Source organism: Anopheles coluzzii, chromosome 3, assembly GCF_943734685.1.
Source record: "Anopheles coluzzii chromosome 3, AcolN3, whole genome shotgun sequence".
Lineage (NCBI taxonomy): Eukaryota > Metazoa > Arthropoda > Insecta > Diptera > Culicidae > Anopheles > Anopheles coluzzii.
The window spans coordinates 62,254,090-62,279,642 of record NC_064671.1 but is presented as its reverse complement, the minus strand read 5'-3'; the positions used below and the strand labels follow the sequence as shown (position 1 = coordinate 62,279,642).

General features: G+C 41.9%; 2 protein-coding genes across 2 annotated transcripts; both read right to left on the bottom strand.

The window, feature by feature from the left end:
* Positions 1 to 3,951: 3,951 nt before the first annotated feature.
* LOC125907220 (uncharacterized) lies at positions 3,952 to 12,082 on the bottom strand. Its single transcript, XM_049608285.1, has one exon. It carries the CDS (start codon positions 9,052 to 9,054, stop codon positions 6,823 to 6,825), a length of 2,232 nt encoding a protein of 743 aa, XP_049464242.1. The 5' UTR covers positions 9,055 to 12,082; the 3' UTR covers positions 3,952 to 6,822.
* Positions 12,083 to 14,983: 2,901 nt separating this feature from the next.
* Positions 14,984 to 17,594, bottom strand: LOC125907344 (protein toll-like). Its single transcript, XM_049608966.1, has 3 exons — positions 17,512 to 17,594; positions 15,968 to 17,438; positions 14,984 to 15,911 (listed from the first exon to the last, which is right to left on the bottom strand). The coding sequence occupies exons 1-3, from the start codon at positions 17,592 to 17,594 to the stop codon at positions 15,471 to 15,473; spliced, it is 1,995 nt and encodes a 664-aa protein (XP_049464923.1). The 3' UTR covers positions 14,984 to 15,470.
* Positions 17,595 to 25,553: the final 7,959 nt, after the last annotated feature.

Genomic DNA, 25,553 nt, shown 5'->3' with positions numbered 1-25,553 from the left:
TACCACAACCCTCGCCTACTGTACCGTCATCAGAAGAAGATCAACGAGATTCTCCGACCACGTTAGCATCAACATCGGTCGTCGAGTCGATCACATGTGCTTCAACAGGTCAACATAAGACAGTCCTCCTGGCCACTGCCACTGTCATAATCGTTGACGATGAAGGCCACAAACACAACGCACGAGTGCTGCTAGATTCAGGAAGTGAGAGTTGTTTTATCACTGAAAATCTAGCCCAGCAAATGAAATCAACAAGGGAGAGAAGAAATCTATGCATCTCTGGAATTAGTTCCACCAACACAACCGCAAAGCAGAGCATCCGAGCGACACTTCGCTCGCGGGTTGGGCGATACTTTGCCAACCTACAGTTCTTCATACTACCAAGAGTCACGGGGAATCTTCCATCGTCATCGATCGACACAACGGGATGGAACCTGCCTGACAACATCTTTCTTGCGGACTCTCACTTCGATTGCATCGGCCGAATTGATGTCTTGATCGGCGCGGAGGTCTTTTTCGACATCATGAGACCAGCTGGACGAATACTTCTCGGGAAGGATCAACCAGTCCTTGTCAACTCGGAGCTCGGATGGATCGTATCGGGGCCAGCCGTAAGTACACTCACACCTACTTCACAAGCTTCTTCTATTACAGTCAACCATGCATCTACAACGGTTCAAGATGTTCATAAACTTATGGAACGGTTCTGGGCAATAGAGGAAGGTGAAATAGTCAACGCACAATCTAATGAACATGCAGCGTACGAAGAACACTTTCGTCGCACCGTTTCACGAAATTCTTCCGGACGCTACGTCGTGCGTCTTCCACTGAAAGAACATCTTCTCACAAAACTAGTTGACAATCGCAAGGCAGCAGTTCGTAGATTTCATTTTTTGCAATCCCGGCTCAGTTCTAACAACGAATTTAGAAACAGCTACAGCTCATTTATCGATGAATACGCTGAACTGGGGCACATGAAGCGCATTTCGGAGGAAGAATATAAAAACACAAACCAACATCATTATTACCTTCCACACCATGCGGTGACGCGTCAAGAATCACTAACAACCAAGTTGCGCGTTGTCTTTGACGCCTCCAGCAAGACATCTAGCGGCATATCGTTGAACGATGTTTTGATGGTAGGGCCAACAATTCAGGACGATATCCGATCAATCATCATGAGAGCACGTAAACATTCGATCATGATAGTCGCTGATATTAAAATGATGTACCGTCAAGTGCTAGTAGATAATCGTGATACATCGTTACAACTCATCGTATGGAAGCCAACACCGTCCGAATCACTGCAAACATACAAACTGTGTACCGTCACATACAGTACAGCTAGTGCGCCCTATTTAGCTACACGAGTATTGTCACAACTTGCCGATGACGAAGGCAGTAGCTATCCTATTGCAGCCAAGGTATTGAAAAAAGATTTTTACGTCGATGATTTACTTACCGGCACTTCCACCGCAGCCGAAGCTTCACAACTAACTGCGCTTGTTTCCAAAGGTGGTTTTACTCTACGTAAATGGGCCACGAATGATGAACAAGTTCGCCAAACCATCTCAAAAGACAAACTTTCAGAAGACGAGTCATTTTGATTCGATCGCGACCAGATTATCAAAACTCTCGGTTTGCATTGGCATCCATTGAATGACTCCATGACGTATCGCATCAAACTATTTGAAGAAAAACTGATCACAAAACGCTCAACGTTATCGGGAATTGCACGATTATTCGATCCAATTGGCCTTATCGGACCAGTAGTCGCGATGGTAAAAATATTCATGCAATCTCTCTGGACACTTAAGGCCAGCGATGGCTCGATATGGAACTGGGATACTGAGCTTCCAGAGCAGCTCCAGAAACAATGGCTATCATTTAAAAATGAGCTCAACTTACTTAACACAATACAAATACAACGATGCGTTCTACTAAATGAAGCTACCAGCGTCCAATTACACATTTTTGCCGACGCATCCCAAACAGCATACGGCGCTTGTGCCTACTTGCGCTCAACTAACAAGGCAGGCCAAATCAAAACATCACTAGTAGCATCTCGATCGCGGGTCGCGCCTCTTAAATCACAAAGCATTCCCAGACTAGAACTATGCAGCGCCCTCGTAGCAAGTGAGCTATACAAATCTATCCAGCAAGCTATGCAGCTAGACGCCGATATCTATTTTTGGCTTGACAGTACAGTCGCTCTTTACTGGATTCAAGCATCACCGTCGAAATGGAACACCTTTGTCGGCAATCGTGTGTCCAAAATACAACAAGCCACTAGCAGTTGTACATGGAGCCACATAAACGGCCAAGAAAATGCTGCAGATCATATTTCACGGGGATTAACTGCAAGCGAACTCGTCAACTGTGACCTTTGGTGGAATGGCCCGCCATGGCTCCAACTAGATCAAGAGCAATGGCCCAAACCCCAACTGTCATCTCAACTACCATCAGAGGTTTCAATAGAAGGTCGGTCGATCACTACTACAGCTGCTGCCACCAAAAGTCCCCCATGCGATGCAATACTGTTGGTAAACGAGTTGCTATCCAAGTTTTCTGACTACCACAAATTGCTACGAGTAATTGCATATTGCTTTCGAATGAGAACTAAACGTGATTCTTCGCAAGAAACTGTCGTTATTAGCACAGATGAATTATGGAAAGCTGAAATCAGAATCTTGCAAGTGGTTCAAAGAGATATCTTTGAAAAAGAATGGACTCAGCTCCGTCAAAACAGTCCTGTTTCCAACAAATCCAGACTAAAATGGTTCCATCCGTTTCTTTGCGATGATAATCTTATCCGCATTGGTGGACGTTTATCAAAATCTAATCAACCATTTGAAAGCAAACATCAAATATTGTTGTCAGCAGGACATCCTCTGGTAGAAATGCTGATTAGAAACTTGCATAAAAAACATCATCATGCCGCACCGCAACTATTGATCACCATCCTTCGTCAAAAGTATTGGGTCATAGGGGCCAGATCCCTAGCTAAACGTATTTGCCATGAATGCGTACCTTGTTGTCGTGCTCGTCCTCGGCTGCTAGAACAATTTATGGCAGAACTACCAACTTCACGCATAACACCAAGCCGACCATTCTCAATAGTGGGAGTGGATTATTGGGGTCCCATCGGTCTATCACCCATTCATCGCCGTGCATCATCTGGTAAAGCATTTGTAGCTGTCTTTATCTGTTTCGCTACAAAGGCTGTTCATCTCGAGCTCGTCGCAAACCTTACCACAGCCAAATTCATCCAAGCATTTCGTCGTTTCGTTGCTCGTCGTGGGTTATGCAGTGACATTCATAGCGACAACGGACGGAACTTCCTAGGCGCCTCCAGGGAACTGCGAGCATTGGTGACGAGCAAACAACATCGAATTGAAATCATCCAAGAATGCACGTCACAAGGAATGCGCTGGCATTTCAATCCACCGAAAGCGTCACACTTTGGTGGGCTATGGGAGTCAGCAATTCATTCTGCTCAGAAGCATTTTTTCAGGGTCCTTGGCAAAACAACTCTGCCTCAAGATGACATGGAAACGTTGCTTTGTCAAATTGAATGCTGCCTCAACTCACGTCCACTGGTTCCTCTCAGTGACGATCCGTCTGACTTAGAGCCACTAACACCAGGCCATTTTCTGGTCGGAAGTAATCTAAAGGCAGTCCCTGATAACAAATTAGAGGATATACCATCCAATCGTCTTAAACATTACCAACTGGTACAAAAGCTTCTACAGCAGATTTGGACAAGATGGAGCGCAGAATATTTGGCAACTCTTCAGCCTAGGAGCAAATGGCTCAAACCACCAGTGTTGCGTTCTGGAACATGGTTTGTTGGTTCCTTTCCCCCTTGACGCCTCTACGCCCTACGTTGTGTTTTGTTGTGTCGTCTTCGATCGCCAAAGGAGACAAAGTAAAGAACACGTCCGGCTCGTATCGAGTTTCATGCGCTAGTGCCGCTTTATTCGCACACATACTTAATCACAAATTGTCGATCGGCAGTGCTGCCAGAAAATACATTTAACTTTTAATTCCCAACTGACAAAACAACCGCAAACAATTCAAAATGACCGTTTCATAACCCTTACATTCCAACATAGCGGCCACCTAAATTTACCAAATTTACCTCTTTCCATTACTTCACAAAATGCCTGACTTTATGATATCTAATTCACTCGCTCAAACGGAAGAAGACTAATCCTATTCGCTGGCCTCTTATACAAGCCGTTCCTAGTCCTAATACTAACGACTCTCACTACGCCATCTGGGCCAGGAAATACCTCAGCGATCCGTCCCATTGGCCAATGGTGAGGAGTCTTCCCATCCTCTTTCAACAGGACCATTTGTCCTACCTTTAACTCTACTACTGCCTTGCCGCGTTGATGTTCGTTATGTAGTTCGCTAAAATATTCCCTACGCCAACGCGCCCAATGATTCTGTACCACTCTACGCAATTCCTCATACCGCTTCAATCTATTGATTGGTACATCACCCACGTCAGGCTCCGGTAGAGCGTTCATCGGAGCCCCGATTAGAAAATGCCCCGGCGTCAATACATCAAGTTCTTCCGGATCCTCCGACAACGGTGTAAGCGGTCTGCTGTTGAGTTGAGCTTCCACTTGTGCCAGAACCGTCGACATCTCCCCAAACGCCAGCTGCCGATCACCAACAACCTTCAGTAGGACGCGTTTTGCCGCTTTTACCGCTGCCTCCCAAAGGCCGCCAAAGTTCGGTGCATGGGGTGGGATGAAGTGCCACTTAACGCCAGCGCCAACAGCATACCTCGATATATCCTCCACCGCCGAATCGCTGTTCATCAACGTGTAGAAGTCATCGATCACCTTACTCGCTCCTTGGAAGTTGAGACCGTTATCGGAATAGACCTCGCTGGGCAAACCCCGTCTTGCCACAAACCGACGAAACGCCGCTAGAAATGCATGAGTTGATAGAGACTCCACAAGCTCGATGTGAACAGCCTTTACTGAAAAACACACAAAGATTGAAATATATGCTTTTTCAGCTGCTGCTCGGCGATGCACCGGCTTCAAGTAAATGGGTCCACAGAAATCAACCCCTACGATCGAAAATGGTCGAGCTGGCATAGCACGCGACACGGGTAACTGTCCTGGTGGTTGTTGAACTAACATGGGATTCATCCTGAAGTATACCAGACAGCCTCTGCAAACACTATTGACCAAAGATCGTCCTTGAATTGGCCAAAATTCTCTCCTGAGTGCGCTCAATGTTTCAGTTGGCCCACCATGAAGTGCCAATCGATGATAATATTCTGCCATTAGCCTAGTAAATCGTGACTTCTTGGGTAGCGCCAACGGAAATCTGCTACAAACTTGCATAGCTTTGGCGCGATGCAAGCGGCCACCAACTCGGAGTAAACCATCACCGTCCAAAAAAGGTCCTAATGTCTTCAGTGATGATTTGGGACGTACCGTTTGCCCAGCAGACAACTCCTTGATCTCAGCCGCAAAGTAAATCCGTTGTTCTCGTTTAACCAGTCGAATTTTCGCCTCTGCTAGCTCGCTCACCAACAAAACACCTTTTGTGTTTAGGATCCAGCTTTCGTTGGCAACAACGAATAAATCTCATACAATACGCAGTGATCCGCAGTAATTTGTCATAGTTGGAAAATCTATCATACCAATCATCGCTCTCGCTACTTACTGCGGCCACCAATGAGCTCTTCCTTCGTTCCAATAACTCCTCTTCGGGAATTGCCAACACACCGCTGGCATTCTTCTTCCATTCTTCCTCTGATAGTTGTAACCACCCGGGACCATGGAACCACAGCTTCGATGCTAACAGCTCGTTCGGTATAGCTCCACGCGATACAATATCGGCAGGATTGTCAACGCCCTTCACGTGCATCCATTTGTAGCCATGCGTCAATTCCTGAATTTCGGATACCCTATTCGCTACGTACGTAGCCCAAGAATGGGATGGTGCTCGAATCCAATGCAACACGATTGTCGCATCAGTCCACATAAAGGTTTCCACGTCTGGAATTCTCAACGCTTGGCGTACCACTTTCTGCAACCTTGCTGCCAGTAATGCTCCACAAAGTTCTAACCGGGCCAAACTGACTCTTTTCAACGGCGCAGGACGAGACTTTGCAGCAAGCAACTCAACTACCACTTCCCCGCTGCTACCAATCGTTCTAACATACACGCATGCCCCATAAGCCACTTCAGATGCATCCGAAAAGCAATGTAGTTGAACAGCAACAGGATTATGCACAACAGCATGGCGCGAAAACTTAACCTCCTTCAGCAACCCGAGTTGTGATTGAAAGGCATACCATCGTTCTTGCATGACAGCCGGTATTTCTTCATCCCAGTCATCAGTTGCCAACCACAACGATTGCATATTTATCTTGGCCCAAGATGTCACAGGAGCCACCAGCCCCAAAGGGTCGTATATACGTGCTACCAAAGAGTAAACCTTTCTACGGGACCAGCTCTCGTTGTTCATCTGAATGTTCGAGTCTATGTACAGTTGGTCCGATTCTGGTAGCCACGCGATACCTAGAGTTTTTAATGGCTCCTCTGGAACTTCGCCATAATACACGTTGAAAACGAGTGTCGTCGGGATGCACCTTGACTTGCAGATACATCTGTTTTATGTCTGCCACTAATGCCACGTTCCTCATCCGAAATTTCAGCAACAACGCCAACAAGTTCTCCTGAATCACAGGACCAGTCATTAACGAATCATTAAGAGACTTACCACCGTCGGTAGAGGCCGATCCATCAAACACAGGTCGTACCTTTGTACTGGTACTGGACGCCTTGATTACCGGATGATGCGGTAAGAAATAATGACCATGCGCTTCCTCAGAATCGGGTTCGCAGCCACTTTGACTAAAATCCCTTTGTCGATGTAGTCGTTGATAACCGCCGTATACTTTTGTTTCAACCATGGGTCCCGATTGAAACGTCGTTCTAACTGCAAGAATCGTTTTCTCGCTATCGCACTGGACGGTCCCAATTGGTTCTGTAAGTCACACTTAAATGGCAGCTTCACTATATATCTCCCTTCACTATCCCGCTGATGAGTTTGCACAAAATGTGCTTCGCAATCCCTTTCTTCCTGACTATGTTGAAGCGGCTCACGTATTTCTTCAATAATCCAAAAACGCTCAATTAAATCGTCCAACCTAGTACACGTGCCACAAGTAACATAATTGCTACCTTCAGAAGCCAGCGGAACTTTCCCAGTTGCAACCCATCCAAAAACAGTGCTAATAAATGTTGGGAGCGCTGGTAGCTCGAGCCTAATTTTACCACGGTTGTCCGGTTTCAAAAAAGTCGCGTAAAATTCGGAGCCCAACAATAAATCCACTTCAGCATCACTATCGAAATTAGGATCCGCGAGCACAAAATTCATCGGGAGATTCTGCCTGCTAATTTGATTTCCAATTACCGGCCTGTAGCTAGAAATTCTCGGCAACACTAGAAACTGCATACGTTCTTGATAGTTACAACTTTTAGAACGTATGACAGTCGTTACCGACGTCGTTATGTCCACTTTCGAATGTCCAACTCCCGATAATGCCGTTTTACTTTCGTATTGCGGTAACTTAAGCCGCGCAGCCAAGCCCTTTGTCATCAGGTTCACCTGAGACCCACTATCGATCAATGCTCTTGCTGACAACCATTTGTTACCACACGCACGCACACTCACTATCGCCGTTGATAATAACACAGAAGTGCACTCTCTGTTCGATGACGCGTTCACCACCACATTTTGCGTGCCACTGGTAGATGGAAGTTCTTCACGAACCGACGGACCGATCGTTTCACTTACATTTTCACCGTGTAGAAGGGAATGATGTTTACGATTGCAAATATTGCATCGCGCACGTGACCAACACTTGGCTTGAAAATGCCCTTGCCTCAAACAATTAAGGCAAAGCTTCTTAGCTTCAACCACTTCACGACGACGCGGCAACGTTAAACTCCGAAACGAGTCACAATTTTCCACCATGTGCGATCCATCACATTTTGCGCACTTTGCTTCTGCAGCCACATTAGACGCAACACGACGTTCACTTGTAGATTTGCCCGCCGCCATTGGCCTATCCACTGCAAACGCGTCCATTATGCGCGTCTGTGTGCGCAAAAAGTTTAACAAATCCGTCACCGTTTTTTGCTCACTTTCTTCAACGTGCCTTTCCCACTTTTGTTGGGTGCTTTCGTCCAACTTTGAAATGATTATCTGAATAATCAAACATCCCCACTGTTCGGTCACTTCACCTAACTGCTTTAGAATTTGTAAGTTCCTTTCGAAACAATCGATAAGCCCATGAATACCCACCGTGTTCATGACTTTCATCCGTGGCCATTGTAGCATCGCGTTAACATGACGCTTTTTCAAAATATATTCGTTAGAATATCGCTTTTTCAAAGCATCCCAAGCTACGTCATAATTCGAATTGCAGGCTTGCAAAGTATCCACCACCTTCAGCGCTTCACCTTTCAGAGAACCCTTCAAATAAAGCATCTTTTCAACCTGCGACAATTTCTCGTTCTCATGAACAGTAACAACAAACATGTCGTGATACGGGAGCCATTCGTCATATTTTCCGGAAAATTGAGGAAGCGTCAACTGAGGCAAACGAACACTATTATAATCATCGCACACGCGTTCCTGTTTCACACTCGGTATCTCCGCTCCAGCCCGCAGCTTTCCCAATAATTTTCCTTTCAATAGCATGACTTTGTCTTCAATCTCACCATAAAGCACATCGTTATCTTCACTGTAATCTTTTGCGCCAATATTTCGAGCCAAAGCCTGAAACTCCCTCCAACGCTCGTTCAATAGATCAAGACGAGGCGTCAATTCTGGGAAATCACTCTCTTTGTACTGCGCCAAAAACGTGTCGATTCTTGTCAACGATTGCACGACTCGGTCGCGCTCGCGCTTTAGGATAATCATATCCAGTTCTTCTGCTTGTGTGTGTTGCATTGTATTGTTCGAACCCGATGCGTCAGAGAAACCGGCAAAATCTTCACTAACCGACATTTCTAATACGCGACACAAAATGCATACACACGCAAAGAACACCCACTAGCACAATGATTTCTCACGCTTTCGCGATTTTTCTTATTCAGAAATCCACCAACGCTCGATACGGAACTTTCAGATTTCACACGCGTTACGCGAATTTTGCCAAAAGAAATCACACAAAGTTCTTCACTTTAACCAGTCAAACCAAACCGCAAATATTAGACCATCCTGGTCACGGCACCAATGTTGCGTTCTGGAACATGGTTTGTTGGTTCCTTTCCCCCCTTGACGCCTCTACGCCCTACGTTGTGTTTTGTTGTGTCGTCTTCGATCGCCAAAGGAGACAAAGTAAAGAACACGTCCGGCTCGTATCGAGTTTCATGCGCTAGTGCCGCTTTATTCGCACACATACTTAATCACAAATTGTCGATCGGCAGTGCTGCCAGAAAATACATTTAACTTTTAATTCCCAACTGACAAAACAACCGCAAACAATTCAAAATGACCGTTTCATAACCCTTACATTCCAACAACCAGTAAAAATAGACGTTGGCCAACTTGTTTTGGTCAAGGACGAGTCAACTACCCCATTGCATTGGCCGCTAGGACGCATCATCAAAACACACCCAGGCGATGATGGAGTAGCACGAGTTGTGACATTGAAGACAGCTTCTGGCGAATACACTCGGCCAATTGCGAAGCTGTGTCTTCTTCCAGTAACTTCAATGGTTCAGAACTAACGTCTGAAGGGGCCAGTATGTTCGCGCAACGCGAATGTTCTCGCAACGCGAATGATAAGAACTCAACCCGTTTGTAAACACAACAACACATGTGTCATTTGCGCACAGACGGAGAAACGGGAAGCGAGTGTCAAAAACCACATGGCGATACAGTAGCAGCGAATAAAGAACTCTACATTTTTCTACAGCAAAAAACCCAGTGTTATCACTTGAGTTATCCCAACAGCTGTGGTATCCCTGCGCATGGAGAGTGCACCGTAGACCCCGTATGCATCAACTGCAAGGACAACCACAGCACCACGTCTCGTACCTGTCCCCGTTACCTTCTAGAAGAGCAGGTCATCAAGTACAAAATCGACAACAACTGTTCTTACGGTGAGGCACGTAAAGCTCTCCTTAATGATACCCAATCCACAAATTCTAGTCCCATTCAAAACCGCATCATATACGCACAACACACACACAGTAGATAAAAAAGATACCCAAATTGAAGAACTCGAGAAAAAGAATGAATCTCTAGAAAAAATAATAGTTTTGCTTTCACAAACATTAGCTAAACTAACAGAAAAAAAAATTGAAGATCAGGATAGAACTATGACAAGAATGTGCAAGAATGTTGAAAAGAGTCTGGAAAAAAGAATATAGAATCTCAAATGGAAATTGAAGATGAAGAAAGTGAAGAAGAATGAGACGAGTTTAGCACGGAAGATAACACTCAAGAAAGCACTGAAGAAGAAACTGAAGAAGATCATCCCAACCTAAAAAAAATCATCCCCGTCTCTCCCTCATTCCAATCGCCCAACCATCCCATTTTCAATCCTTCTCCCTCTGCCACTACTCAAAAATCTCTTAAGTCCAAAACGAAATCTGTAGATTAGTTTTTAATTCCAATATCAACTCTATCCTTTTGATATTAAATGTAAAATGTCTTCCCTTTTCCTATCCTTCTGTTCTTCAAACCATCAAACCATCAACATTAGCCTGGAAAGACACACACTCCAGTCGCCACCAACAAGTGCTGTCGCGTCTCAGGATCGGCTACACTCGTCTTACTCACTCCTATCTCCAAGAAAAGTTCAACCCACCGTTATGCAACTTTTGTTGACGTAAACATTACCGCGCGGCTACATGAGGTGAAATATACAGCGAAATGAACTATTTGACAGGTGAAATATCTGACAGGTACAGCTAAAGGGTTGGGGGAGACACAACATCCGCTTTCGAAATTCTATTTAAATTAATATATTCTTAAGCAGAACATTCCCTAATTAGAAGAGATCATGAACTGTTGACTGAAAATTGCCGAAGTACTCGATATTGAAGTTATTTAATGGATTTAATTACGATTTTGTGCACGTTATTTGTTTACATTGCACATCAGCTGGTTGCTGTGATGCTTTATCTGTCAGATATTTCGCCTGTCAAATAGTTCATTTCGCTGTATATTTCACCTCGTGTAGCCGCGCGGTTACGGTTCGTCACATTCTCACTGATTGCCATGGATACACTACCAAACATAGTGTAAAATAAATCGATTTTTCTTTTAGTTTTAAGCTTAGTTTTAAGGTAATCGAGCCAACTCGGATTAAGGTTTACGCAAGGAGGAAATGCTTTGCCTAAATGATACGGCCAACTAGGCCGTTCTGACGAAAAAAATGCTTGGGTTTTAAATGTCGGGTTTTAAGTAGTTTAAGCAGAGGCGAACTAAGCCAAAAGGCTCAAAGTCTGTATAAAAATCAATAATAAAAAAAATCTGCTGCACATACCAAACACGGATCCTCGTGTAAAGTTACCATATTCAAAGTGCTCATTAATAAAGTTCATTAAACATCAATAGAAATAAAAGGAAACAGAGGAAAATTCTTAATGGGACACCTGTATCCAACGCAGAAGACTAAACCATAAGTGGAAATGGTCAATGCGAGCTCACTGCCCAATCTGGGTTGGCAGGCGAGAATGGACAGAATGGAGAATGGACAAGCTCAAAAGCGGAAGAAAATTTGCAAAAATAGCAAGACTTTTAGATAACCTTATCAAAATACAATGCAAAAATATTAAAATTTGATTGGATAAATGAATGTCAAGGAACGTTGGATACACTTGGGGGAAAAATAGTATCTCCTACTATATTAATACATCCAGATTTCACAAAACAATAACTGCAGAAGCTTCAGATGTAGCATGTGGAGGTTTCCTATCACAACTAACGGATGAAAATGACTATCCAAAAGTTTTTGCTGGTAAAAATTTTAAACCGTGAAATAAAAACAGATCTATAATAGAAAAAGAACTAACTGCTATACACTGTGCTATCAATTATTTTTAACCATACGTATATGGAAGAAAGTTTTTATTTAGAACATACCATAGTGTACATGTTTACATCGAAAAATCCCACGTCAAAACTCACACGAATAAGGTAAGACCTCGATGAAACCGCCTTCGACATTGAATACTCAGCGGGAAAGGCAAAAGTGTCAGCTGCTGTATTGTCAAGATACATTATTAATTCATATGAAAAGAAATAGAAAATTTGAGCTCGTGCTGTACAACCACAATTGCAATAAAGCGCAAACAAAACAAAAATCCATTTAACAAAACTGCAAAGACAATCAAAACATTTGCGCTGCATTTCATATGGATAATTGCAAAAAAATAAATTTCAAAAAGCTGAATATTACAAAGTATTTAAATCAAGCAAAGTTTGGAATCAGAAGCCAGTCCGACCATGAGGACAGCCAATGCGTACATGTGAGAACCAAGCGGGCGACCAAGAAAGGGTACACCTTGATGGGAGTCAGAATAATAAATATTCTGATGCTGCCAATTCAAACGCTAAACTACGCTTGAATTGGGTAGGCAATATCTCCACCAAGAGAATCTTCCAATTTCAAACCATCAAGGAATCAAAGTCAAGTCGTTTTAAATTGTCGGACTGTTTTTCAAGTGCCAATGCTAGATAATCCACCTTCTGGTACGAGTTCCTGGGCTAGGCCTTACGCGGAATGGTTCAACGTCGATTAAGGAGAGTTGACGTATCTGGTTCTGACTACTGAAGAAGGAAAACCGCTACCAGACCCGTTCATCGTAGGCAAAAGTCTACAACAACATGTTGGACGACCGGTAGAAGGTAACCTAATTAATAATAATTCCAAATACCTCTTGAAAACCATATCATTGTCCCACTACAGAAAACTACAAACACTAACAAAACTCATCAATGGAACACTTATCACGATCGCACCCCACACTACTCTTAATACCGTCCAATGCGTATTTTCTCTTCTGATCTTAGTAACATGACGGATGAAGAAGTCATTGACAATTTAAAATATCAAAAATGTAAGTGGTTGTTGAAAATGGAACAAATATTTCTTTAAAGCAAAGTTGTTAAAAACGTTAATTATTAATCGGTATTGACCGTAGCCAATATTGACCACCGAGAAGTCGGTATTGAAATCGTTCACTCTCCCGTTTTGGTAATCATTTTGGTAATGATACCAGAATAATGAAATTTGTATTGAAAGGGACTTCAAAAGAACCTCAGAAGAGTGATACAACAACAGCTGATTGAAAACGACTCAAAGTTTGTGTCGACTTAAGTGGTTGTTGTAAATTGAGCAAATGCTACTTCACAGCAGGAGCTAATGAGAACTTCAACTTTAAAGTACTTAATAGCTAGAAGTTTAGATCACAATTTTCGCTTCTGAATATACGTAGATCTGCACTGCTTGACCAGCCGCTGTCGAGAGATTCGGTTGGGACTCCAGTCCATTCTTGCCTGTCAATCCATATTGGACAGTGAGCTCAGCATAACTTGTCGACCTGGTTTCTCGTTGTTTCTTCGCTTGCTTTATCACATTGTTTAGCTTCGCTATTGGCTGATTTCTTTTTATCACAGTTTTCACAGGTGTGAACGTTCTGCATTGGGTACTTGTTCTTGTACTTGGATGATGTGTACAGCGTGAACTCTTTGCGTTTATTTGTTTAGTTCTGGACTGAATTTTCTGAAAACTTTGCATTTGCTCAAATGCATTTTGTTCACGAGATTCACTTGCATCTTTGCCTGTTAGCTTGATCACGATTAGTTGAATGCTGATCATCAGACGTTGGAAATCACTTGGTGGTTTAGGTTTTTTTCATCACTTCTCGATATAAATGATCTTGCACTTGGCGACTTGTATTCTCTATGAAGATGTAGCCAGTTCAGGTCTTTCGCCAGTTTTTGATTATTTTGATTGCGAAATACACTTGCACGTCTTTTAATATAGAGTTGGCACATTATTACAGTTTTTCTGTTTCTGTACTCTTGCATTATTTTCATTGGCACTTCACATTGTGTTTGGCTATTCCGTCAATTCGGACGCACGCAAGCTAGGATATGAACATTTGGAATATCCTAAATATCTTCGCAAGACATCTTCCAAGTTGAAACTATCAACAATTTACTTTGGATGATAGAACCTCCGAAGCTCATTAAATGAGACGACGAACTAAGGATGGACATGGTCCGGTCCTAGCGGTTCAACAGGATCTGACTTGACTTGGCTTGTCGCGAGCTAATTTTTACCAAAGCATCGTTACTGTTTAGTATTACCTGTGTACTCGTGCAAAACAAGTGATTCTTTCGCCTGGATTTAAATTATGGCTACCGATGCTTGGCTGTTTTACCGGTAGCTAAATAAGTATATTTCTACCCGTTAAGTGTTAGTGCAGTTCTACCTGTTGTACTCTTAATCATTTAGGTTTTTAGTTCTGATCGTTTTTACCTTCGGTCATGTTGGTTTCTTGCCTCTTAAGTGCAGAGCTCTCCTACCTTTTCAGGATCACGAGAAACGTAGCTTTGTAAAAATATTTTGTAGACATGGTTCAAAACTATTTGAAAAAATATGCTTAAATCTTATTCTACATATGCCTGTTGATAATATGATCTTTATGATTATAAGATAATATGAAACAAATCTTTTCCGGACTTTGTCTATTAACGTCACGGATTATCCGTGGCCCGCGGACTACAAGCTAGATGCCACTGCTTTAATGTATCTTATTTGTGCTCGTCGATGTCATGAAAAAAAAATCTTTAAATATTCGCAAATTTATATGTAAAACAAGAAATGGGAGATTTCCAGTACACTGATGTACACAAAGGTTATATGTGTAAAAAAATATTCGACCGCATGTCCTCGGTGCGGAACAGTGTGTTCGAGAAATGTGCCGCAGAATCAGCATTGCATCCGAAGAATTCAGGTATCATCAACGATTTCAAGCATCATACCGCAGTCTTGGCATTGACTAAGACAGATTCGGGAAGGGGTCCCGCGGTCTTGAGATAAAGTGTGAAACCCTGTAAGCTCGATGCGTTCTAGCGTCAAATAATAGATATTTGCTACAATAATCGACCTTGGCTTATTGTTCAGGCGACTAAGCCACCCGATCTGTAGTTCTACCGATTCTTTCGAATAGTGTACCGATTCATGAACTCTTTATGCAATGGTGGATCTAACGGTGGGTGGACTTGGCGGGCTCCGGGGATCATTTGTCGAGTATGTTTATTGTTTCCAGATTATCGAGTATGGCTAGACGAACACAAGGGGCCTCAACTCTTCTAACCGCCTAGGTTTCTGATAATCCGCCTCTCTACAAGTATCGCTGTATGTTAAACTACGAAAGATCAGTGATGAACAGCTCAGTTCATTCACGTTCACTTGAAATAACCGAAATACCCGTCCCTACACTGTTGGCATCGTCTTTTTCAACCACGTTGATGGGCAGTGTAGTGGTGGTTGGTGTTTTTAGTGGATTTCGTTTGTCCACGGATTCCATGCACATGTTGTCGGTTCCCTGCACACCCTTCAATCGACGCTTATGAGGCATGGCGTAGTGCAACTTCTCCCAGAACCACGGATCGTCCCAGCGGACGTACGTGTTGGTCTTTAGGTACGCCTGGAGCTGTGGATCAAGTTGTTCGATATCGCCAATATCTTGATAAATGATGGGAATGACGCGGTTGCACTTGTCCGCCAACGACTGTAAGTACGCGGTGCTAAACTCAATTTGGCCCCAAACTGACTCGAGGTAATTGAGCGAGAGGATGATAATCGTGCGTCGCGATTCTTCAACAGCTTTCGTAATCTAGAAGAAGTCACATTACAGTCACAAGTAAATAGAAAACGCCGATCGTTACTAACCTCGTTGGCGATCATCTCCCCCGGCATAAAGTCACGCACGTGCCAGCAGATTTTGAAGTTGAGCTCTTCGCTCTCGAGCTTCGGCAACAGTTCCTTTGTGACGAACTCCTCATCCTTGTGTGAGTACGAGATGAATGCGTCGTACCTCTTATTCATATCAATTTGTTCCTCCGTGGCAAACCACTGTAGCAAATTATGCTTGAAGAGCCACACTTTGATCTCTAGGTTATATTTAACGTACAACCATATGGTGAGTATGCAGCCAATAAACGCCACCGCAACTGCTGCGCTAACGATATACAAACGAAATAATGTTAACCACGCACACAGCTCTTTCAGTGTAGCCGAGTTTATCGGTTGTCCGTCAATGCACTGAAGGACAACGTAATCGGTAATGCGCGCTGCATTATCAACTGCAAATGTAAGCAGTGGGTTTGCACAGTCACACTTCCAAGGATTTGACGACAGGGTGATGTTAAGCAGGGTGGAAGACTTGAGCTTCTGTATGAAGACCGCATCAATCTCAGTTAATTGGTTGCCAGATACATCGAGTAGCTCAAGGTTTTTGGGCAGACTTTCTGCAGACAGAGCGATAAGCCTATTGTTTGATACGTTAAGCCAACGAACGGAATTCCATCCTTCACCCTCGTTGGATAGGTAACGGATATTATTCTGTGCCAGATGCAGCTCGATAAAATTGCACTCGATGATCGAGGGACTGTGGATGACGGGCACGCGGGTAAGGTTAGACGCGGTGCAGTTTACAATGGCACACTGATCCACGGCCCGTTTGTAGCATTTACACTCAGCTGGACAGAATCCAGAGGAAGCATCGATGGCACAAATAAGATCCTCCAGTTGCACGTCTTGCAGTTGGAGTCCAAGCAGTTTTAACGGCTGAGCGCATTGAAGTCCCTCTAGCATGTCGGATTTACTGGAGTACGATTCTGCTTTAAGATATGTTACTAGCGGGTAGGACATGCAGTCACAGTTAAATGGATTATCATTTAGCTGGATTGGACCATTGAAGAGATGGTGCGATGGAATGGAGGTAAGGTTGAAGTCGAGATGGGCTATCTTATTTGACTTCAAGTTGACCCCCTCAAGGTTAAAAAGAAATGAGAGTTCTGCATAGCCAATATGTGTGATCAAGTTATGCGACAGGATAAGCGTGTGGAGGCTTTCCATGAAATTTTGAAACGGTACAAATAAGTGGTCGATTGCATTGTACGAAAGATCCAGACGTCTAACTTTGTGCAAAGTGCTAAAAAGGACCCAGGATGAACTGTTGATTTCCGTATTGCCAAAAGTGGCACCATTGTTCTTTGCATGCAATGTAAGTCGGTTGTGATCGAGCTTTAGCGATGTTAGAGACTTCGACTGAGACTTGAACGCATCCACATCGATCAAATACAACAGGTTATGGCTAAGCTGTAACTTGCTCAAATTGCCTAAAGATTGCAGTAGATGCCTGAAAGAAACGGACGAGATAAAAGTAAATTATTTAGATGTATGGTCAGTAAGGGAGTATTCATTGAACTTACTTGTTCACCGTGGTTAGTTTGTTATGGCAAAGATTAAGAGTTTGTAGCTGAGCGGCATCTGCCAACAAGGTATCTGGCAACATGCTTTTTAATTTGTTTTTCTGTAAATTAAGTTCTACCAAGTTGGACAAATTACGAAACAAATTCTCTGGCAGACTTCGAAGCTTGTTGTTACTGAGATTGATAATTTGAATCTCGGTGGCTCCAGCGAAGAGTTTTTCTGGTAACACTGTTATGTTACAGTTTGATACAGACACTTTCTGAAGCATTATTAGCCCTGCGAAAAGTTTATCTTCTAGTACAAGTCCGGAACTATGCTGATTATCTGCCAGAAAGTCCATCAGGTTCTTGTTCTTTCCGAACAACTCGGCGGATAGTCTGGTTAGTTTATTTGATGACAGGTCAAGTCCTTCGAGTTTTGGCAATCCATAAAACACGTCATTATGTAGTGATACCAGTTGGTTATAACCGAAGTTGAGATGAGTCAAACTCGATAGCATAGCAAACCGTTCGACTTGCTTGAGGCTATTATTGCGAAAACTCAAACTTTGAAGATGAGTTAGATTGGAAACCAATTCGATTGGAATTATTGAAATCTCAGAATCTTCTATGGAAAATGTCTCTAGTTGCTTTAGTTGGTGTGAACATTTTCCAGGAATACATTTGTTACTCGTAATGATGAGATTATTTAAATGAAGAAAGTGCTTGAACAGGTGTGGATTATCGAACGCGTTCGTAGTAAGATTATTGATCTTTAGAAGTTGTAGATTTTGAAGTCCGGAAAATAGATGCGGATCAAGCGTTACTTTGTTGGAATGTTTCGCATTGTCATCGAAAGCTATCGATCTGATGGATGACAGTTGGGTGCGGTTGAGAAAGACCGAAAGCAGCTCCACAAGCGACTGATTGCCGACTGGAAGGGGGCAGTACCTATAGACCAGTATCTTGAACGTGAGGCGGCGTAGTTCAGGATAGTCTCGAAGCAGCTCAAAATTGGGTTTATCGGAACATGCCACTGACAGGTGTTGGATTACGTTGACATACGTAATCTTAATTTTCATTCTTGGACATTCCCAAATCGAGATAGTTTCATTCTTTTTTGTTGCGGTGCACTGGTCATAGGCACTGGTGTGTGCTGCCAGTAAGACCATCAGGCAGTACATCCAAACTAGGATCATCGTAAAGGTTAGGAGATGAAGCGCGATGTTTTCTATTAAGTTATCTGAAAAAATACATAGGGGAAGGTAGGTAAAGACGGACACGTTATAGGAAATGGTAAAAATCTAGGTATATATAAGTGCAACGATCATGAAAATGTGCATACATTATTGTAGCATATCTGCTATACAGAACTTATTATATTACACACTATCAGCTATAGACACATTGTAACACATTTCGGAAAGCCAAATCATACCATTGCAACACATTCATTATAACTCATCAGCAAATCAACACACCCAAGCAGCAACACACTCAGACCATACCGTTCATAGAAAAAACAATTGAGACACATTTATCGAAAACAACCGAAACGCGCAACATAAGCAATTCAAGCTGCAGTAAGCAAAGTGGACAAACTGAGAACGCATAGCAACTTAACGCTAAATTTAGCGCTGCGTAGGCAAAGATCGACCAACGCACCCGTTCCTTGGCTAGAACAGTTGAATTTTTCTAGAACCTTTGTAAAAACACTAAAAGCGCAGCATAGGCACAAATTGACAGACACCTCACTCCAATACAATGTATAAATTGTAACTCATATCAATAAATGTGAAAAAAAATGTGATAAATGTGATAAAATGTGGTAAATGTGATATGAGGAAGAAAAAGAAGAGGATAGAAGAAAGGCAACGACGAGAAAAGATACACGTGTAAAAACCGATAAGAAGAATATAATAATTAAAAGCTAACTAACAAAGTCACAACAGTTTCCAGTAAGGGAAACCTCCTAAAGGTTTTTATGATCGCCTGGACGATCAAGTGTTAAAAAGTCAGCTTCGAACAAAGTGTTATTCCACCTCGGCTCATGTCAGTAAAAACTGACCTACCGCGACGGTACTCTAGGTACAGTTGTACGCTCATCACATTACATGGCGACCGTAGCTATCGCCTAACCCATTACATTATCTTTCACTCATGTTTTATCATTAAATGTGTTGAAACTTTTAAGTTTTCATCAACTTTTGCGTTTTTTTTTTACATGAATGAAAAACATGATTGTTTTCGTCCAGTTTTGAAATGTGTTTTGATATGTGAAAGATGGACACCATGAAAGATAAGACGACTCCGGACGGCTTCTGACCATTCCTACTAACAAAGTAATTAAGCACACAGAGTGAGGACATGCTTATTTCACTCCGAGGACATGAAGCGCCACGTATATCGTGATAATTGTTATCACCAAATTCACAAAATGTCATCTTCAAATTCAAAAGGTCATAACACCTTGTTAAAAAATGTCATTAACTTGATCACACGTCACGTTGTCTAAAAGACTCACACCTGTGATCATTACAGTAGAGTACGCGACGATGCCACAGATTTTGTTTCAGTCATGAGTGACATTTTGCAGCTTTGATACCTAAAAAAAAAAACGTTGGAAATTGAAGAGGTTTATAGTATTTTAACATATCCTGTTGCTTTCCACATCATGGTACGTACATAAACCAATTCTAGGCCAATTGTAACGACGGATCTTTCAGCCATGAATTTAGAAATTGTAAGCGGCGCTTGTAATCTATCGTAGAATGCAGCATCTAAAGCATTATTGAAATATCGCGCACTAACAGCTGACGTTGCTCCAGCTTACAGAATAACAGTCTAGAACATCATTTTAGGAAATTACTCCGCGAAAAGTCCACGACCCCAGTATTTTTAAGAGACTTGGTAATAGCTTAAGCCATTTTCCACCATGTTAAAATTCAACATTTGATATTTTTAATCCCATAGAATTTTCTCATCTATTCCTGAACGACTTCATATCAGTGTTTCCTCTTAGAAATAAATAAAATAAATGACAGTTTTTTTTTAACAATGATCACGACAACTCATTCATGTAATTAAACTTCCGGAAATATGAACAATACAAGTTGTAGAGCTTAAGATCTGCAGTAGTCAAATTAGATCCACGAGGGGGCACACTATTGAAAATTTATTTGTTTCGTGGATTTAAACAATTATGCATATATTATGCCAAAAATGTTCTCAAATGTGTAGTTTAACTTTAAGTTAGGATGCTGCATTGTTGATTTTTTTTCAAAAATTACCTTTTTTATGCATTTATGAGAAGAGTTCATCTTACCCGCAGTGTCCTTCTTAACCTACCTTCCCCTAATTAGTAGTTTATTGATTTGCTTCAGAACAGCAGGTTTCAATCAGGGAGATGTGGGGGAGGAATTTACCTCTAGGAAACCAATGCCAACAAATATCACCGTAAACATCATAAAAAAAACCCTGACTGAAACTAAATTTATGTCAGTATTACGCACTCTATTGTGATGATCAGAGGTGATACTCACATTGTTCGCGTGAATAGTGGCAAGCTAGGTAAACATTTAACAACAAATCATTGTCACTTACTTTGCCAGCGCTTTTTCTGACTTTGACCAAAGCTGCAAAATGTCACTCATGACTGAAACAAAATCTGTGGCATCGTCGCGTACTCTACTGTAATGATCACAGGTGTGAGTCATTTAGACAACGTGACGTGTGATCAAGTTAATGACATTTTTTAACAAGGTGTTATGACCTTTTGAATTTGAAGATGACATTTTGTGAATTTGATGATAACAATTATCACGATATACGTGGCGCTTCATGTACTCGGAGTGAGATTAGCATGTCCTCACTCTGTGTGCTTAATTACTTTGTTAGTAGGAATGGTCCGAAGCCGTCCGGAGTCATCCTAGGCAGTCTGGAGTCGTCCAGGACGATTAAAATTAAATAGATTAAACTGAGTAGATTAAAATTAAAATGATTAAACATTATATAAAACAGTTTGGGTTATTCGATATTCGTGGCCAAATCGGGCGAGATTTTCAGGTATTTTTCACGCAAATTGAGTTAATCCTGAGTTATATGTAATTTTTACTGGCGTCAATTATCCTGAATTATAGCCTAGGCGAGCGAAAATATGCTATTATGTATTGAGTTCTCGTTATTTACTCCGAACAGTTCACAGGAGGTTTTAAAGGAGTTTTTGCTCAGGAAAGTAGCAAATCGAATTAATAAGATGTAAGCAATGACCTTTATCAACTACAGCCAGGTAGGGTCAACCTGTCAGGCGTTATGACACAACTGTCAAATACCAGGGTTCATATATAACACATGTCTACACTCCGAATCCGGATCAGTCCGGATCAGTCCGGATCAGACCGGATCAGATTGGATCAGTCCAGATCAATCCGGATGGGTGTGGAAGCAAGTAGTTTCGGTTGGTAGTGCCATAAAAGCAAGGATATTTTAATTTTGACTGAATTTAAGGGAAGCATGCGGAAACTATAAGAAAAAATGCTGTTTTTAAATCTGACGGAAAAGGTAAATATCATTGCAAGAAAGAAATATCTAAAATAGAAATAAAATTGTTATACTGTATCGTACATACTTGATGCTTTACTAGGAAGTAAATGAACTCATCAAGATTTTTTTTAAACCAGAGGTGTCAAAACTACGGCTCGTGGGCCGCATGTTGTCCGCGAGAGCATATAATGCGGCCCTCGATGAAGTTGCAAAAGCTAGAAAAGATGTATTATTACGACGTTTTTAAATAAAATTGTATTTTTTACCCGTCTTAGACAAAAATCAAGCATTAGTATTACAAAACTGTACAAGTCTCGTTAGTATTATGTTATAAAAATGAGATTTAAACGATCACTCATCAGTTAAATGTAGCGTCAAATGGCCCTCAACGAAGTTATTTTTGAAGAAATGCGGCCCACGAGCTGAAAAGTTTGGACACCCCTGGTTCAAATAATAATTGACAGTTACAGTAGAACGTCGATTATCCGGGGACGGATTAACCGGCGGGCGGCTTAACCGTGCGTATAAATCTGACAGCTGTTCATACGTACGGCAAAAGTTTGCAGCGATAATCAATTGGGAAACCAGTTTCTTGTGTAGCTCTGTAGTGTCTAGGGGTATTTTCGAAATTCATTTTTGTTCATGAACAGTTGTTAAACCTACAGTTATTGATTAAAATAATATTCTACTAACGATTAATCGATTGATTCTAGGTAAATTAATAATAAAACTAGTGAATTTGATATGTTTTATATGCGTTTGACATTTCTTGGACCATTATCCGTGCAAATCGATTAACCGGCAACTGTCCGGTCCCGAGCTGCCCGGATAATCGACGCTCTACTGTATTTTGGAAATTAGCAATTGCCACGCAACCCTAAACTACTCGCCCGGACTCTACCGGACCCGTTCAGACTCATTCAGACTCAACCGGACCCATCCGAACTCACCCTGACTCATGCGGAATCTTCCGGACTCATTCGGTCTGATTCGGACTCATCCTGACTCATTCAGATTAATCTGAACAGATCCGGGCTTATTTGGACTGATGCGGATTGATCCGGATTGATCCGGACTCATCCGGAATGATTCGTACTGATCCGGACTGATCCGGTTTGATCCGGACTGATCCGGATTGATCCGGACTGATCCGGATTGATCCGGAGTAGAATCCGGATATGATCTGGAGTCAGAGTCATATTTTGCGCACCGGAGTTGCAGTTGATCTATGACTGCGTTCCGGATTACCCATCACTACACGCATGTCGAACGAGATACAGCACATGTCATAAATCAATTTTCATTTCCTATTTTTTATGTCACAATTTAAATGCAGAAAAAGAAAATAGCATTCTTTTGGACCGCGGCTTTTAATAATTTACTAAGTATGACCCATTACCTGAAAAGTTTGCCACCCACTACTTTAGAAGAACAACATAAACTGGGTGAAAATTTTGGTGACGTTACTCACTTTTCAATGGGAGATCCGTTCGTTCTCTTTTGTATGGTGCAAAATCCGTGATGATTTGATTGAGTTGTAATGTTGGACCAAATGAGTTCCAAATGAGAACCGGTGAATATCGGTCATTCAGAACCAGGGGCGGATTAAGCAGTACGCAAACTAAACCGCCGCGTGAGGCCCCGAGAAAACGATTTCACTTCGCCCTTATAAGTACATTTGCTTTGCAATCCTTCTCTGGTTTAGAATACCTCATACAACTTTTCGCTCAATACGTTAAGCGGTCACCCGAATGTAGGTCTTACTTGAGTTTCCATTCGTGTTAAATAGCCACTGATCAGAAATTAATGATAAATTTACACTTGTAAACATTAAGTAATTATGGTAACTCTAGTTGCCTTTCTTTACACTTTTCACTAGCACACTTTAGAATAGCGCTTCTCATGGTCAGATCATACGAAGCCTGTTAAATTCCGTCCGTTGCCGCAAGCTACTATAAGCGTTCTGTGAATCTCCACGAGAGTGCTAGGGCGTGAGCGTATCAGTTGTTTCACAGGGTCTCATTCGGTTGCGCTAGATTTATGCACCCTTTCATGTATGATATCGATACCGGCAATACGACTGAATGTACTGAATGTCAAATGGACTGAACAAGCAAATAGAGACCAATCAACCGCTACACCGATGATGTCAGCCGGCTACAAAGTACGTTCTGCATCTCAAATCAAAACAGCTGGAGGATTTAACAGCTGCCAACGTTCTCATATGTTTTATCAGGAAGTTGTTCTGATATGTTTTGCACCAATGCTTAAAATTGATCTAAAACTTGGAAACCCCTCCAAACGTTTCACTTCGCTGACCGTATTGCTTCGCAAATAATAGTAATTTTAACGATACATTTAGCTAATGGGTAAACGCTTAAATCTTGTTTTAACTACTTAAAACGTAATAAACGTAACGTAATAAACTTTTGTTTATTGGGGGACATATAAGAATTGCACTTCAATCAACCATTTTGTTTTTGGATCTTTCGTAAAATATTTGTTTGTGTGCTTACATTATGTATAACATACATTGCAGTATATAGATTTATGTTTTCTTAATTTTCATTTTTTTTTTGATATTTTCTAAATTAAGTTGGGGATGGTGTACCTCTTGAAATAAATAAGTCACGCCTTACCGAATCCCGGAAATGTCGTATGCTGTATGTCGTATGATTCTCGCCGATGCAGAGCAGAAATTCTACGAATTTGCTCTTCAGCATCTTGAACAGTCTGGGCTGTCTACACACGCATGTTTTCCGCCTTCTTCCCGCAAACGCAATACCCTAAAGGAGGCCCGTGGCAACTTTGTGAAGGTTAAAATAAATACAGTCTGAACTCACTGATTGAACTTCGATTCACTGCCAACTATTGAATAAGTGCTTTTTAGTTGGCTCGTTTTTCCATACAAACAATTTCTGAAATTTTTCTCGGCATGCCATGAGATTTTTTGTGAATTTTTCAAAAACCGCGTCTCCGTACAAACGCATGCTTTTTAATTGATAATTATTAAGCTTCCAACTATTGAATTCTGGCTGCAGTTAGTAATTGTGACTATTTTTAAAGAAAATCTAATAGTTGCTTTTTAAAGACGTATATCATGCTTAAATAATAGAAAGCTATAGATTTTTTGTATAATCTTTTAGTATTTTCTTATAAAGACGAAAGTTAAACGTCCGCATTAAATACAGGCAACGGAAAAATGGCCCTCAACACTATTATATGTGAGGCAATGCAGCCCGCGAAGTGAAAAGTTTGGAGATCCTTGTTCTAGAGCATAGCCGCTGCTTTTGGATGTTTCGTTCCCTAGGATCAATGATGCATGTTGCATCAATTCAGCCTGTGCTGACTGTACACGGATGTTACAGGAACTGTTAGCGTCCCGATTGAACGATACCTTGAATGTAGAGTGTAGCGTACGTCCCCCTGGTCAGTAGCAGTAATTCCACTCGAAGCTACTGCGATTGCAATTTTTGATTGGTGACACCCTAGAATAGATTCGTGCCGAAACGGCTTCCCGG